The sequence below is a fragment of the Antedon bifida genome, chromosome 1, assembly GCF_963402885.1.
Source record: "Antedon bifida chromosome 1, ecAntBifi1.1, whole genome shotgun sequence".
Lineage (NCBI taxonomy): Eukaryota > Metazoa > Echinodermata > Crinoidea > Comatulida > Antedonidae > Antedon > Antedon bifida.
Window position 1 is genome coordinate 10,324,528 of NC_136226.1, and position 13,954 is coordinate 10,338,481.

Below are 13,954 nucleotides of genomic sequence, written 5' to 3' on the forward strand. Positions count from 1 at the left end.
TTAAAAGGAGAAAACAAAATATTAAATTGTGGTATCAATACTTTTAACTGAAATGTAAAAAACACCATAAAACTACTATTAAAATTTTGCGGATGGGACAATTATGAATTTTGAAATGTACATATGAAATTTAATAAACAAAATATGTGTTATAAAATGCTTGAATATGTACAATATGGACATAGAGTAACTATATCTGGCAAAAAAATATTTAAAAGATGCATGGTTTGTGAAATAATTAGGATTTAAATGATACGTCCCGTCCGTAACAAAAATGTCCCGTCCGTAACAATATATTTTTGAAATATGATATTTTCATCAAAATCTAAAATTTTCAAAAAATTTGTTCATAATATAATGAGATATAGTCCTCAGGAGGAGAAAATGAAATATCAAGATTTTTGCATCATTACTTTTAAAATAAATGTAAAAAAACCGCCTAAAACATCGCGGACGGGACATTTATGAATTTAAAATAGATGTATGAAATTAATAAACAACAAAATTTAAATTAAATACTTGATTATGTATTATTGAGACATAAATTAACTATATCTGTTGAAAAAACAATATTAAGATGCATAGTTTATGAAATAAATAGGATTAAAAATGTCCCGTCCGTAACTCCAAATATGACTTTTTCATATTTAATATTCAATAACTTAAAAAATCAATATCAGAAAAATAAAAAAAATGTTATTTAATAAACTTCAACATGTCTACTTTGAGAAATGGCCAAAAGTTACATCAAAATCAGTAAATGAAATTTTTAAACCCACGGACCAAATACTGTGGAATGCCCCATATATATATTTTCAATCCATTTTTTGGTCAAAGAGAATAACTAACGGATCAAATTGGTGTATTATTGCGACTTATCACCAAAATAAGTAATCACAAAAATGTATTCCCAAAATAAGTTTTTAAGAACGTCAGATAACACCCTCTCATGGTTCTCAGCCTGTTTTCCAAGTCCATTTGTGATTAGATAATTGTCTTGTCGGAATAGTTCTGTAATTAAATCATAATTGATAAGACCAATTCCAAAAATGATATTTCATATTTACACATTGTAATGTCCTGGAAGATTGATTGTAAGATTGGTCATCTGGTTTTTATTTACTTAATAAACTGTAAACAATTCTTTTTTATCAAATCAATTACGAGAGATTGGAATTTACCATATAATCTCTCGTATTGGTTTGATAAAAAAGAATTGTTTAGACTTCTAAGAAGATTGTTATCAAAGTAAATCTGCGATAAGCACCACAACGTCGGTCATTTCATCAGACCAAGCTAATCTTAATTTAACCAACATAAACTAATATAGTCAATTCCATTTCTTTGAAGCTTCAATTAGTCAAGACAATTGTCGTTTACAGAACGCACTAATGGGTTTGCTTAACTTATATACACCTATAACGGTATCTCTGATTAAACATTCAAATACTATCGTATTCACAGATAATAGATAATGAATGAATAATCATAAAAAATAAGTTTTTATGATTAAGTATTATAAAACCCTGAATAACTGAGCTTATTTATTAACTGAAAACTCAATTATTTTATCAACTGGCCTTATCTTCATCAGTATTGTATCTGTCACTAGACTATACACGATATCTCTGCCATTAGGTTATATCTACAGACATTGTATAACGTTATAATGTGTATTCATCTTTTGATTGTTATAGAAAATAAACACCTAAGATTATTATGTTATGTTACAATAAAGAAACCAGTAATTTAACCATTTATTTGTTTCTTTCTTGTTATTTAATTGTTTTAATATTAACATTTTTCTTAATTTTGATTTTGCTTTTCACATCTTATTTAGAGACCTTTATGGTTATTGTTAACATTTCTTATATTTTGATTGATTTATTTTGATATTTATTATATGGACGCAACACCGAAAGGTGTGTGCCACAGATTCTAAAGTGAGTGCAAATAAAATACTTAGGAATACCTGAACAAATCCCTGGTACAAGCGTTACTCTCCCAGCAAATTACTGAAGCTTACGGTGGGCATCGGATGTTTTCGTGCAACTTATTGTCCTGTTATTAAAGGTGGTATCAAGCCAATACGTCATAAATACTTTAGGTTCATTTTGTGTTTCAGCGACGTATAAATTAGATGATTACAATTCCCTAAGAAGAGAAGTTTATCAGGGAGAGTGACCTGACTTATTAATAAATATACCATTATAAATGAATGTAAATATATTGCGCAATCTTTCGAGACACTTCCTTTTTCAAGTTCTCAATGTTTTAAAAAGACGTTTTTCTTTTTAGTAAGCAGTCAAAGGTGTCCTAACGGATGGCAAAGCTATGGTGATTCTTGTTATTTTGTAAAGACAGATGAAATCAATTGGTACGACTCACGGTTAGCGTGTGAATTCGAACAAGGAGATCTAGCCGTAATTAAGACAGCTGATGTAAATGTAAGTTCTCTAAGGTCAGATATATGTCTATCTGAGTTTTCAAGAACTTGAAACTCAGATATCTGAGTTTTTTATTTCTAAAAAACTAAGATAAATCTGAAATTTCAAGACACCCTGTAAATTTAAGTTCACATTGGGATTTTTAGATAATCCTAACGCATCTTCTCCCCCCCCCCCCCCCTACACTAAAAAAAGAAAACTACATTTGAAAGATTATGGAATCCAAAATAAACAATACTTATCATGTAAGGTTGAAATAAATACCGTAGTCGTTGTTTTTTCAAAGGTTTTTTCTGATATCTGAAATTGACATGTTGTAAGCCCGCTGGTGTTATTTTAAATTTAAATGTTTTCAAATTTATTTTCTCTCTATCAAGACATTTTTAACAGGTTTAATCAAAGATACTGGTAAGTTCTACTGGATAGGGCTACATGATAAAATTAGTGAAGGAAACTTTGTGTGGATTGACGGTACAGCTCTAGATCCCAATAATGCGTAAGTAATTAAGGCCTTACTCGTTATAACGTACTTATGTATCAACACAACAATAATACATTTGGCCGATTGCCGATCTCCTTTATGATTGAAATAGGTCTTTGTATACGTAATGAATTTAATTTTGAAGAATAGTAGCATAACTTATTTTGAAATTAGCATGATTTAAAACCCTTTTTAACTTTTTACCGCTAAATCAGACAATGGAACTCTGGGGAACCAAATGACTACGGAAGCAATGAAGATTGCGCATACGTCAACACTGACGGCAGATGGAATGATCTGGCGTGTACAAATAATCAACGAATGATATGTGAAAGAGCCGCTGGTAAGTCAATCTGCTGAAAGGCTGGCGAAAACCAAATACCAACATTTCTAACCACTTAAACCATCGCTTTTAACACCGGTTATGATGTGTATTGAATATTTTCGTTAAATCCATTTTATTGCATTTTGCTGTGTGTTTATTTTTTTGTTTGTTGCTCCAATTCCATATTCCATGTTCCTCAAACATTGCTTATTCCAATATTAGCTGTCTTTGTAAGTGAATGTTTATTATTTTATTTTTAATTCTTATTTTAGCACTCAAAATCATTCATGGTAAATAGACAAATGATCAAAGTCATAATCATAATAACCAAGTTAATTTAACAACAGGAAGCTGAGATCGACTTGTAGATAGGCTATCGTAACAGACTTTGATTTGTGGTTTGGCTTCGACAAATTCACACAAAGCCGTCGAAATTTAGCGCCCTATTGGTAGATTGCCTTGCAATAACTGGACTGGATCAACGGTATCAAAGGTTATTTAAATATTATCAAGGTGTTAGTTCTCTGATCCGGGGAGTAGGCAAATCGAACAAACAGCCACAAAACATCTAATAAATCGATTCATATTCAGATATTACTATAAATTGTGACGAGAGTGAAGGATGGTATGATGGCGCTGGGCAATGCTACAAATTTATGGACCGTGATGCATCATGGGACGATTCCGTCAATTACTGCAAACTACTTGACGCTGAATTATTAAGTATTAAGTCGCAAGTTGAGCAAAATTTAGCAACATACATTGTGGGAATACACAGTGCTACTATTTGGATTGGATTGTCTGATAAAGTAAGTACGATAGGCCTATTGCTTGTATTAGAGATTAATCAAAGTTTCTGCATTTAGGCCTATTAATCTTTCACAGAAAAAAAAATGTTGCTCTAGAAAGTTCGAGTGTAAGTCATAATTATACACTTGATATGGGAAAATGAGTAAAACAACAAAGTTTTTTTATTTTTATTTTATTAAACTTTATCACTGCACATAACATAACAAAAAGGCAGCGAGAAGAAAGGGATGAACAGGTGACAAGCACCTCTATCCACACCCCCACCCCCTTAAAATACACATAACATTAATAAATATAATATACAAATGTTGTTGTTATAATCCATTATGTTGTTTTGTTAGAATGGTGGATCATCAGGTATGTACCAATGGAGCAACGGTGATCCTTACTCTTTAACAAACGACTACAACAACTGGGCTCCAAGCCAACCAGACAACAAGTAAGTGAGTAAGAGGTCTTTCCAAAAATGGTATTAGAATATCGATGCAATTCGATGAAAACTAGAATTGGGATATTTGATATTCTTGTTGGAATTGAGTTTGGTAATGACTAATTAATGAAGATACGTGTACACCGTCGTTAGTTTTAGATTATCAATCGGTCAAACAATAAAATTGTTTTAACTTACATTTGATACATTATTAATAATACATTAGTCAGGCTGGAATCGTCAAAAGACCTCAAATTTAACCAACTTGGATTACAATGAAAACTGTATCCATTTACCTTGCATTACATATAGATTCTACACACAAGGAGGAAATTGTATTGAAATCCCAAACAGTGCAAACGACGGACAATGGAATACAGCTCCTTACACAAATCTTGCGAAATCTATTTGTCAGAAAGTAAAAGGTATAACAAATAGTTGTAGTATAATTATTCTATTGTTGTATAATAATTTATCAACTACTGTAAAAATACACTAAAGCAGAAGCAAACAGACAATCTCATTTATTTCTCCAGGTACCTGCGCACCAGGATGGAGGTTGCATAAAGGATATTGTTATCAATTTTATAACCACGCACAAACATGGGCTGATGCAAAACACTACTGCGAAGCACAAGGCGCTTACCTCACTTCAATCCTAAGGTAAATATGGTAAAATAAGAGTAGGATTCTTTCAAGTTTATAATAATATTGTTTTTATAAGTTGAATCATACAATATTAAGAGAAATGAAAATCTGCAGTATCCATATTAAGTGTAGGCCTAAGTAACATAACTACACTCTTGAATTGCCTACCCTACTCTCCATCTTATGGATGGTCAAAGGTTTTCGGTCAAAACAAACAGATTGGAATTCAATATCGAACTTTGTCACGTCGAACTTATGCCGAAAAGATTTGTTTGATTTCAGCAACACAGAAAATTATTTCATTAAGGAACAGTTTGAAGACCTAATAACCATAGATTACTGGATTGGGATTTCAGGTAAGACTTTGTTCGTTGAGCTGTTGGTACCGTGTAGGCCTATTTTTATTGCAAATATATACATACTTTGAACATGTTCCAAAACAGTAGGAATCATGGAGTGCTGATTCTATCCTCATTGAGTTTTAGGTTTTTGAATATGAATTGAAATAGTATTTAGAATTAAAATCCTTTAAATTAAAATGTTTATAATTAAATTCTTTAAGATTATGCAAACGACGGTATCTTTACATGGACAGAAGGTACATCAACAGCAGGCTACAACAACTGGAATCCAAACATGCCAAAGAATATGCAAAACCAACCAGATTGTGGAAAAGTATTAGTCGGTAAGTGTGGAAATTGATAAAGTGGAAGGCTATATTTAGTTATTTAACAGACTAAAAAGCAAACAATCTCATCAGTGAAACTGCAAAGTACCTAAAAATCTTTAAATTATTTATTTATGAACTTCTAGAGGATTCTAATGGAAAGTGGGATTCGGACAATTGTTTTCTTTTACTTGCCTCTGTTTGCAAAGCAAAAGTCGGTAAGTATGATGCTATCTATCAATTCACACTTAAAATTAGCCATTGAATTATGAAGTATAACTAACACGCGCGGAAAAGGACAGCAAATACTGTAATTTTCAACCATGTTATTTGTAAAGCTACATTTTTTTTTCACAGGAACAAATATTAAGACAATTTTTCCTGGTGCGGGTGAGTACAAGTATATGATGATGTCACTGTTTTATATAATATACGCCTGACGTATTGGCCCATGCCTTTCCTCTGTTCAAGGTGGGCACTGGACGAGAGAAGCCAGGACCAATCAAGGCGCTTTCAGTCCTGGCTTAGTTTCACCCACCATTCAGATTGTCGTTCGCGACAGACGTCGGCCATAAACAGGTCTGGCAGTAGTCCTAATAAACACTGACATCTGTTAGTTAAGTTAAACGAACGTTGTTTAATTACTCATTATAACGGTGATGCAGTGTAGTTTTAATTAATATTGAGAACAAGCATTTTGTTTTCAGACGTCGGTTCCTGTCCTCCTGGCTGGATTCTAAACGGTGACGGTTGTTACAAGGTTATCAGTGACACTGACTTAACATTTAGCACTGCGTCCCAGGCTTGTCAGTTAATCCAAGGAGAACTTGCGAGCATCCACGGTTCCGAGACGCAATCATTTCTATCACGTGAGTATGTGCAACCTCAGTATAGATCTGCTAATAAATTGAAAGAAAATGCTGTATAAGCATCAGAGAAGAGATGACGGTGGTATATTTCGATGATTTTCCGACTAGAGTGAAGGAGTATCGAACTATATTAAGTATGGTGTATAACACATTAATGTTCGTCTTTTCGTTTTTGTTTTGTGGTTGTTTTTTGCGACTCTTTCTATTAAAGCTATCATGTCATCGGCTTATCCATGATGTAAGCTAGGCACGAAATTGACGTAATATACTGTACATCATTAAACAATACAATGTAAATCCGGCTGGACTACAGTAGATTCAAAATAAAAACAGTCAGATTGTTTTAGTATACTAAGCATATTCCTAGTAGCTGATACAGTACCATCATTTTTATTTTGCTTTTAGTTAAAGCACGACTTGCAAATAAATACTTATGGGTTGGTCTACATGATACCCGTGATGAGGGAAACTTCGAATGGCTTGATGGAACACCTGTAAGTTTTAGTTTTATACATCTTATTTTGGTATCTATTATTTCTGTTTTTCGGTTGATGTTAAATATTATCCATTATGCATAATATTTGTAACAATACCGAGGTACTGTATATATCATCATTCGTGACTCTAACCAATTGCCTTTTGCCTATCCAGTATGCCTAATAGGTCCAAACAGGAATTCGTCTACTAGTTAAATAAAAACGTAACTCTAAACAAACCAATGTCTTTTTTGCAGTATAACTTCTTTAACTGGGCGCCAAGTGAACCCAATGGTTATGGTAATGGTTATGTAGAGGACTGTGTACAGATTTCTCCTTTGGAGAACTACACAGGAAAGTGGAACGATGTGGCCTGTACAGGAAGAGTAGGGTACATTTGTCAAATTGCCAAAAGTAAGAAGGGAATTATTACTTCGACTATATCATCCAACACCTGGACTTGGTGTTTCCTTATATTATTTAGGCTATTCGGTATGGTTCACTAGTAGAGAACTGTACTAGGCTATGCCCATGTTATGGTGAATCTTTCATAATTAATTTTGTTTTTTAGCATGTGAAACAATTACAACTGGAAATACTGATGACAGGTATTATTATCGCTATCATGACTCGCCTCTTAACAAACCACGCGTTGATTTCGAAGTCAAAGCCTCAAATGACGTACACATAGGGTTATCGTCTTCCCCCGCAGACGCAAGTGACATGTACGTGATTGTCATTGGAGGATGGGGTAACCAGAACTCTGCTATCAAACGTTGTATTCAGTGTTCAAATGAAGTGTATGTATCAACTCCAAATATTCTAAACCCAAATGAATTTCGTGGATTTTGGATTACTTGGGACAATAATGGGAAGATCAGTGTTGGTAAAGCAGGACAGGCGTCATTCATGGATTGGACTGATCGTAAACCTCTACGCATTGCTTATGTTGGCTATTCAACTGGCTGGCCAAGTTCTGGAGAATTCAAGTTTTGTGACTTAAGTAAGTTATCATTTTAAGCCAACTTAGAGTGCATGTAATATTTTGTTTTCTCTTCCGTGTGGGAGTGCACCCACCTTTATTATTGTACTCATTTCTTCGATGGTTTTACGCTTATACTTGATAGTTACAGTTTGCACATTAAACGATAAACAAGAATATCTGTGTAAATACTTTAACATATTAAAAACAAATAATATAATTATACAATAAAATAAACATTTAATAATCTAATACATTTCACTTTGTATCGTTTGTGCCATATCTTTTTTTTTTCTTTTTTCTTTATCTGTCAGATCATAATTAATTCTGAGCATCAATTGTAATATAATAAACGTAAAGAATAATTGTTTAATTATTTTCTCAGAGGCATATCCAGGGAATCGCTGAGGCCCCTTGTGAACTACTGCCACTGTTTCTGACGAGACTGTTAGCGCTCCCTCGCCTCCTATATTACTGAATTACAGTTCAATTAGAATGTTGTTGTACTAAATAGTACATTTGAATCTCGATTGTTAGTAAATTATATCTTACATTTGATTAGTTTACAATTAATATCATCAATCTCGATTCAATTTAACAGATCAATCGTCCGGTGGTAGTACTGTGGTCTTCTCTAGCACTCTCCTCATAACTGTGATCTCATTGGTTACGTTTCTTTTCGTCATCATGAAGCTAGAGTAACTACACAAAATACAGCAGTCTACGAAATGAAGTGCAAAATAATCTGACTAGCTGTTTCACCTGAAAATCACTGAATAAAAATAGCTATACGCAAAAATCGTATCGTTCTCTAATCTGTATAAATAACGTAAATGATTTGAAATTTATTACTATTACTTATCAATGAGAAACAAAATTAATAATAAAATGTTAACATTGTTGGTGGTTTAAAATACTTTTTATTTCACATGTTAATTTTGAAAGAAAAAGATTCTTATGAAACGTCGATCGTGATTTATTTCCATTCAATTTGTTATGAAATTCTATAATTTAAGCATGTGATGTTGTAAATATCTGCCAGATCTTGTAATTAATAATAATGTTACGTTCATTGATGACTTAAATTAAAATTAAAGATTATAATAATATTAAAAATAACATTAAAACCTGTGCCTAATTAATAAAATCGTAGTTATGTAGTCATTGTAATGATTCGCATGCGTAATAATATTCATTAAAATAATATGCCTCTGATGAGATTTGTGTATAGTGTCTTGTGAATACCGACTTTTTGTCAAATATATATAGATAAATAAATAACATACATTATATAAAAAATAATAATAATATGCCAAAGATGAGGAAATAACAATATTTAATTGAGTTGATTTTGAAGATAAACGTACTTTTCGATACGCATCATTTATACACACAGTATCGAATACAAATAATGTGCCGTAATTAGATTTTTTATTTGATAAATGAAATATCTAAAACATTTTTGAATTTGTTTAGGATTATAATTTATAGATCTACTATTATTAGCTAATGATTATCCATGCAGTTATAATATTATTCAAAAGACTCATTTAATTATTTTTCGAAAAACAATTCCTGAAACTGTACAGCATCTTATGTTTGGTTGAGTATCATCATTATCTATGCATTAAAACGAAATTAACTATCATGGTTTCCATCATTCAAACGCTATAAAATTTATTTTCATAACATTTAACTTCCAGTTTATATTTTTTGTTGCTATTATTATTAATTATAATTGTATAAGTAATTAAATTTGTATCCGTTTTTGTCGACAGGACACTAATACAAAACAAGTATATTCTACTTGATTGTGTATAATCCTGTATAAATATGTTGTTAAATAAATAAATAAAAATAGAGAGAGGTTTGCGGCCTAGTACACACACTTGGAGTTTGCTCGACTTTTTAATTTTCTAAAGTTTGCTAGTGTAGACTTCTGCCAAACTATATTTTCTACATTTTGTCAACTAGTCTAAACTAGGATCAATACAAACTTTGGAAGGAAGGACAAAATGTGTTGTCGCTAGATGCGTGTTATTAGCAGCTGCTATGTTGATGGTGCGTCAATGTGCGTACGCGTTTCGAATACGGCGCACGTATCCTGGCTACCGATACTATAACAACACCTATCCAAACAAACCACATCAGTTCTTCGCTGGAAGCTAAACCAGTAACATCGTTTCGATAATCGTCTCATAAAATCGTATTGAATTTTATCAACTTATCTTCTAAAATATTTCAAAGTAATATTTAATTGGTAAGCTTAATTTTTTGTTCTTTAATACTCTCCCGCGCCCGCTTAGATTAGAATCAGGGCGCCAGAGAGATGTTTATTAATAATATTAATAATAACGTTAGGCCTAGCCTAGCAAATAAGTGTATGAACTATGATGTTATGAACAGATATCTATTCAATGATGATAATAACGGCAATTTCGGAAGAAAATACAAAATTCATCTAGGCCTACGTCCAGATATAAATTCCAAAGAAATGTTCTTATCGTATTTCAGCAAATAATGGATTCTAAGAACGTTGCACCTTTTTCATCCAACAACAACATCGTTGCCACTATACTTGATGATCTCATCAAAGCAGTAGTAAACAATAGGCCTACCTGTAGAAGAGATATAAAGAGCAGTAGTAATGGCAACATGATCCAAGAAGCCATCAAACCTATTGCCATTAGTACGAGTGTGCCAAAATCAAAGGAGTCGTCCATCACCATCGGAATATCTGCCGACACCACTTATCTGCTTCAAAGAAGATTCAATTTGGCAGACTATTTCTCTACTCTCGGAAAGCCAATTGATGTAAAGAAAACGGATGGAATTGATAGCAGAGGAGATGGAAATACAACAGGTAGTTGAATAACATAATATAAGAAAGACGTTTATTGTTTAACTATGGCGGCAATATGTGAACAATATCATTTTGAAGCATGAATTGCTATCCTTAATTTCTGTCAACAGGTTTAAAGAAAATCGTCTGCGATAATGGAATAAATCATCTAAAAGCTGAAACTAAGACAGAAAAGACTACCGACAACCTTGATGACAATGCTGAACCACAAAAAAGTAATAATTACATTTTGTTTAAAACGATTAATAATTGATTTGCCTTAGAATTGTATTTTTACGTACTTTAATATACAGTATCAAAAACTATAAAACTAAATTTTAATAATCTCAATATGTTTTTCATTATAGGGTTTAAATTACTGAAATCAGCCAGACGTAAAATAAGAAAGATTTTCCAAAAAGATCGTCAAGCTTGTAAATATTTAGACGACTACAAGAAAATCGATGAAGAAAATCTGAAACCAATCTGCAATCCTCAAGATTCTAAGCCGAGCTGTCTGGGCTTTGGTTCTTTTGGCGTAGTAAACCTCATGACACTTACTGAAGGTGAAAAGAAAAAGTTAGTAGCAGTTAAGTCTTTCCCTTATGAAGACTCATTCTCAAGAAAAAAGAAAAGGAAAATGAACAAGAAAACAACCAAAGAACTTCAGGTAATTATTGTTATATAGATTTCCATAAAATTATTATTGCTTGGTGTGCGATCGAAAAAAAAATCAGTGACTAAAAGATATAATAATTATAGTGGTCTTCATTAAACAAATATTGACAAAAACAATTATTCATATTTAAATGTGCTTGTATTTTACAGTTTATGGACAGACTTCGTGAAATTCCAGAGTTTCCAGATGTATATGGTGTCTGTAAGAATCAAAATGGCTACCACATCGTTATGGAATTTATTGGGAATAAAAAGAACAAGCAATCTCAGACTCTATCTGATGAGTTTGAAGCACAATACAACGACAGGTTCACATACACAAGTAGAAAACGGGACATCATGTGGATGAATGTACTTCTGGACATCGTAAAGGGCATTCGAAAAATGCACGAAAAAGACATACTTCATTGCGATATTGCACCTAGAAATGTTCTTTTATATAAGAATGAACAAAGGTACTTTTGTTTTTGTTTAAATTATATACCGCGCAAACTTTAAATCAAAAAGACAGGCGAGATAAACACTTTTTCACAATATACAGATAGTAAGCCTCCTAGTATTAATTGTACAAATCACTGTTTAATTAATATTACTCCCGGTTTTAAAACTTCAATTTATATATTTTTTCAGGGTTGCTGCAAAAGTGATCGATGTTGGTCTTGCCTGCAATGCTAATGCACCACGATGGCTTTCTCTTGGTCGCCTACGACCAAAATCAACCGCTCAGCAAATCCTGAATGATAATAAATGTGTTGCGCCAGAGTTTGCCAATGGAAACTGCTGGAGAAGAGGAGGGTATTTTTCCAAAGCTTCTGATGTTTGGTCAATCGGACAGATAATTAATGGAATATCTCCACTTTTCACTGCATGCTGTGAAAAAAAACTAGAAACTCTTTTCAGAGAATGTACTACTGAAAACCCTGCTATCAGAGCAACAGCAGAAGACATTCAATCGAAGTTGGAATCAATTATTCTAAGACTCCAGATGGACTACATTAAGTGCATGTAATCTGCACGTCTACAGTTACCTGATTATCGTGTTTATCATCCTCCTGATTTCTAATATTTTTTTAAATGGCAATGCCTTCATCATGGAAATTATAATACCACAGAATTATGTACAATAAATGATAATTTGTATTTTTATATCTTACAACTTTGTATTTTGTGTTTGTGTTTCGAGAATTAAACAAAACATTCGGTTTGTACTGCATCACAATAAATTCAGATTTAAACACCTAAATGATTAAAATATAATATCGGAGATTAGTTAAACCCCCATATGATAAGTCAAGCACCATCGTCCCTTTCACTCCCCAACTCTGTACATGCACCTGTATATATACTGTAATGTCGTCAGCTTTACATACAATTTATTTACTTCTGAGTGTTTAATCAGGGAAGAGATTTCAATCTTCCCTGGTTTAATTAATATATTTGTATTCATTTTATTATTATTAAATATTATATTATTATTTATTATAATACACCTGATTTTAATCATGCAATTTGATTGGTTAATTACGCATCACCTGTCTTGGAATTAATCCTATCTAATGGTGATAAATAATTATACAAAATTAACATTAGTCAAGTTAATAGAAGCATCATAATACATTTCTGCTGCTCTATTTTCAACTCGGTTTGCGCCTCGTTAAAAATAGAGCAGTCAATTGTTCAACTCGTGAAATATCCTCACCATCCAACTCATAAACATTAATTATTTGTATACTTCCTAAAGCCAGGATGGGTTTCAAAATGTAGTTTAACATCTTCCCAGTACGATTTGATAACGCATTGTTGCAATTGATGCTCGTAGCGCATGTGTGTCATTTTGATCGCTAAATGAATCGAAGATGGAGGATGATGTTGAAACTTCATATAAGCATTCCCAGTACAATTGCAGTCATTTTGATACCTCATGGTATAGATGCATGCAGTAGGAAAATGTTGTATAACAAACTCTACGCCCATCCCCTACCACCACCCCACATCTGCTCTTCTTGCAGTATCAGTAGCCTGTTTATTTTCATTTTTTTAAATATTATATTATTATTTATTATAATACACCTGATTTTATTCATGCAATTTGATTGGTTAATTACGCATCACCTGTCTTGGAATTTTTCCTATCCTATGTTTCCAAATACAAATAATGTGCCGTAATTAGATTTGTTAAATCTCGCGCCTCGTTGAAATATAACCTTTCATCATTCACCTCATGCCATTATTTGTACCATTATACTCATTCATTTTTTTTATATTATTACATGTTTTATGTGTTCATGTTCAGAAAGTT

General features: G+C 32.4%; 2 protein-coding genes and 1 long non-coding RNA gene across 3 annotated transcripts; all 3 read left to right on the forward strand.

Moving 5' to 3' along the window:
* The first annotated feature begins 1,903 nt into the window (after positions 1-1,903).
* Positions 1,904-6,248, forward strand: LOC144834572 (C-type mannose receptor 2-like). Its single transcript, XM_078689428.1, has 11 exons — positions 1,904-1,922; positions 2,299-2,447; positions 2,825-2,943; positions 3,144-3,271; positions 3,526-3,543; positions 3,845-4,062; positions 4,405-4,502; positions 4,806-4,918; positions 5,704-5,826; positions 5,955-6,026; positions 6,166-6,248. The coding sequence occupies exons 1-11, from the start codon at positions 1,904-1,906 to the stop codon at positions 6,246-6,248; spliced, it is 1,140 nt and encodes a 379-aa protein (XP_078545554.1).
* Positions 6,249-6,585: 337 nt separating this feature from the next.
* LOC144841624 (uncharacterized) lies at positions 6,586-7,860 on the forward strand. The gene is made up of 4 exons (XR_013612044.1): positions 6,586-6,677; positions 7,083-7,171; positions 7,411-7,567; positions 7,725-7,860. It is a non-coding gene; the product is annotated as an uncharacterized LOC144841624 (long non-coding RNA).
* Positions 7,861-11,994: 4,134 nt separating this feature from the next.
* On the forward strand, positions 11,995-12,664 carry LOC144834584 (membrane-associated tyrosine- and threonine-specific cdc2-inhibitory kinase wee-1.3-like). Its single transcript, XM_078689439.1, has 2 exons — positions 11,995-12,110; positions 12,286-12,664. The coding sequence occupies exons 1-2, from the start codon at positions 11,995-11,997 to the stop codon at positions 12,662-12,664; spliced, it is 495 nt and encodes a 164-aa protein (XP_078545565.1).
* The last annotated feature ends 1,290 nt before the right edge of the window (positions 12,665-13,954 follow it).

Excerpts from the sequence above, each read along its gene's own strand:
- LOC144834572 (XM_078689428.1), top strand. Across the intron at positions 2,944-3,143 it reads GCTCTAGATCCCAATAATGC|ACAATGGAACTCTGGGGAAC; the intron begins GTAAGTAATTAA and ends CCGCTAAATCAG. Across the intron at positions 4,063-4,404 it reads GGATTGGATTGTCTGATAAA|AATGGTGGATCATCAGGTAT; the intron begins GTAAGTACGATA and ends TTGTTTTGTTAG.
- LOC144834584 (XM_078689439.1), top strand. The coding sequence starts at position 11,995 with ATGTGGATGAATGTACTTCTGGACATCGTAAAGGGCATTCGAAAAATG. Across the intron at positions 12,111-12,285 it reads TTATATAAGAATGAACAAAG|GGTTGCTGCAAAAGTGATCG; the intron begins GTACTTTTGTTT and ends ATATTTTTTCAG.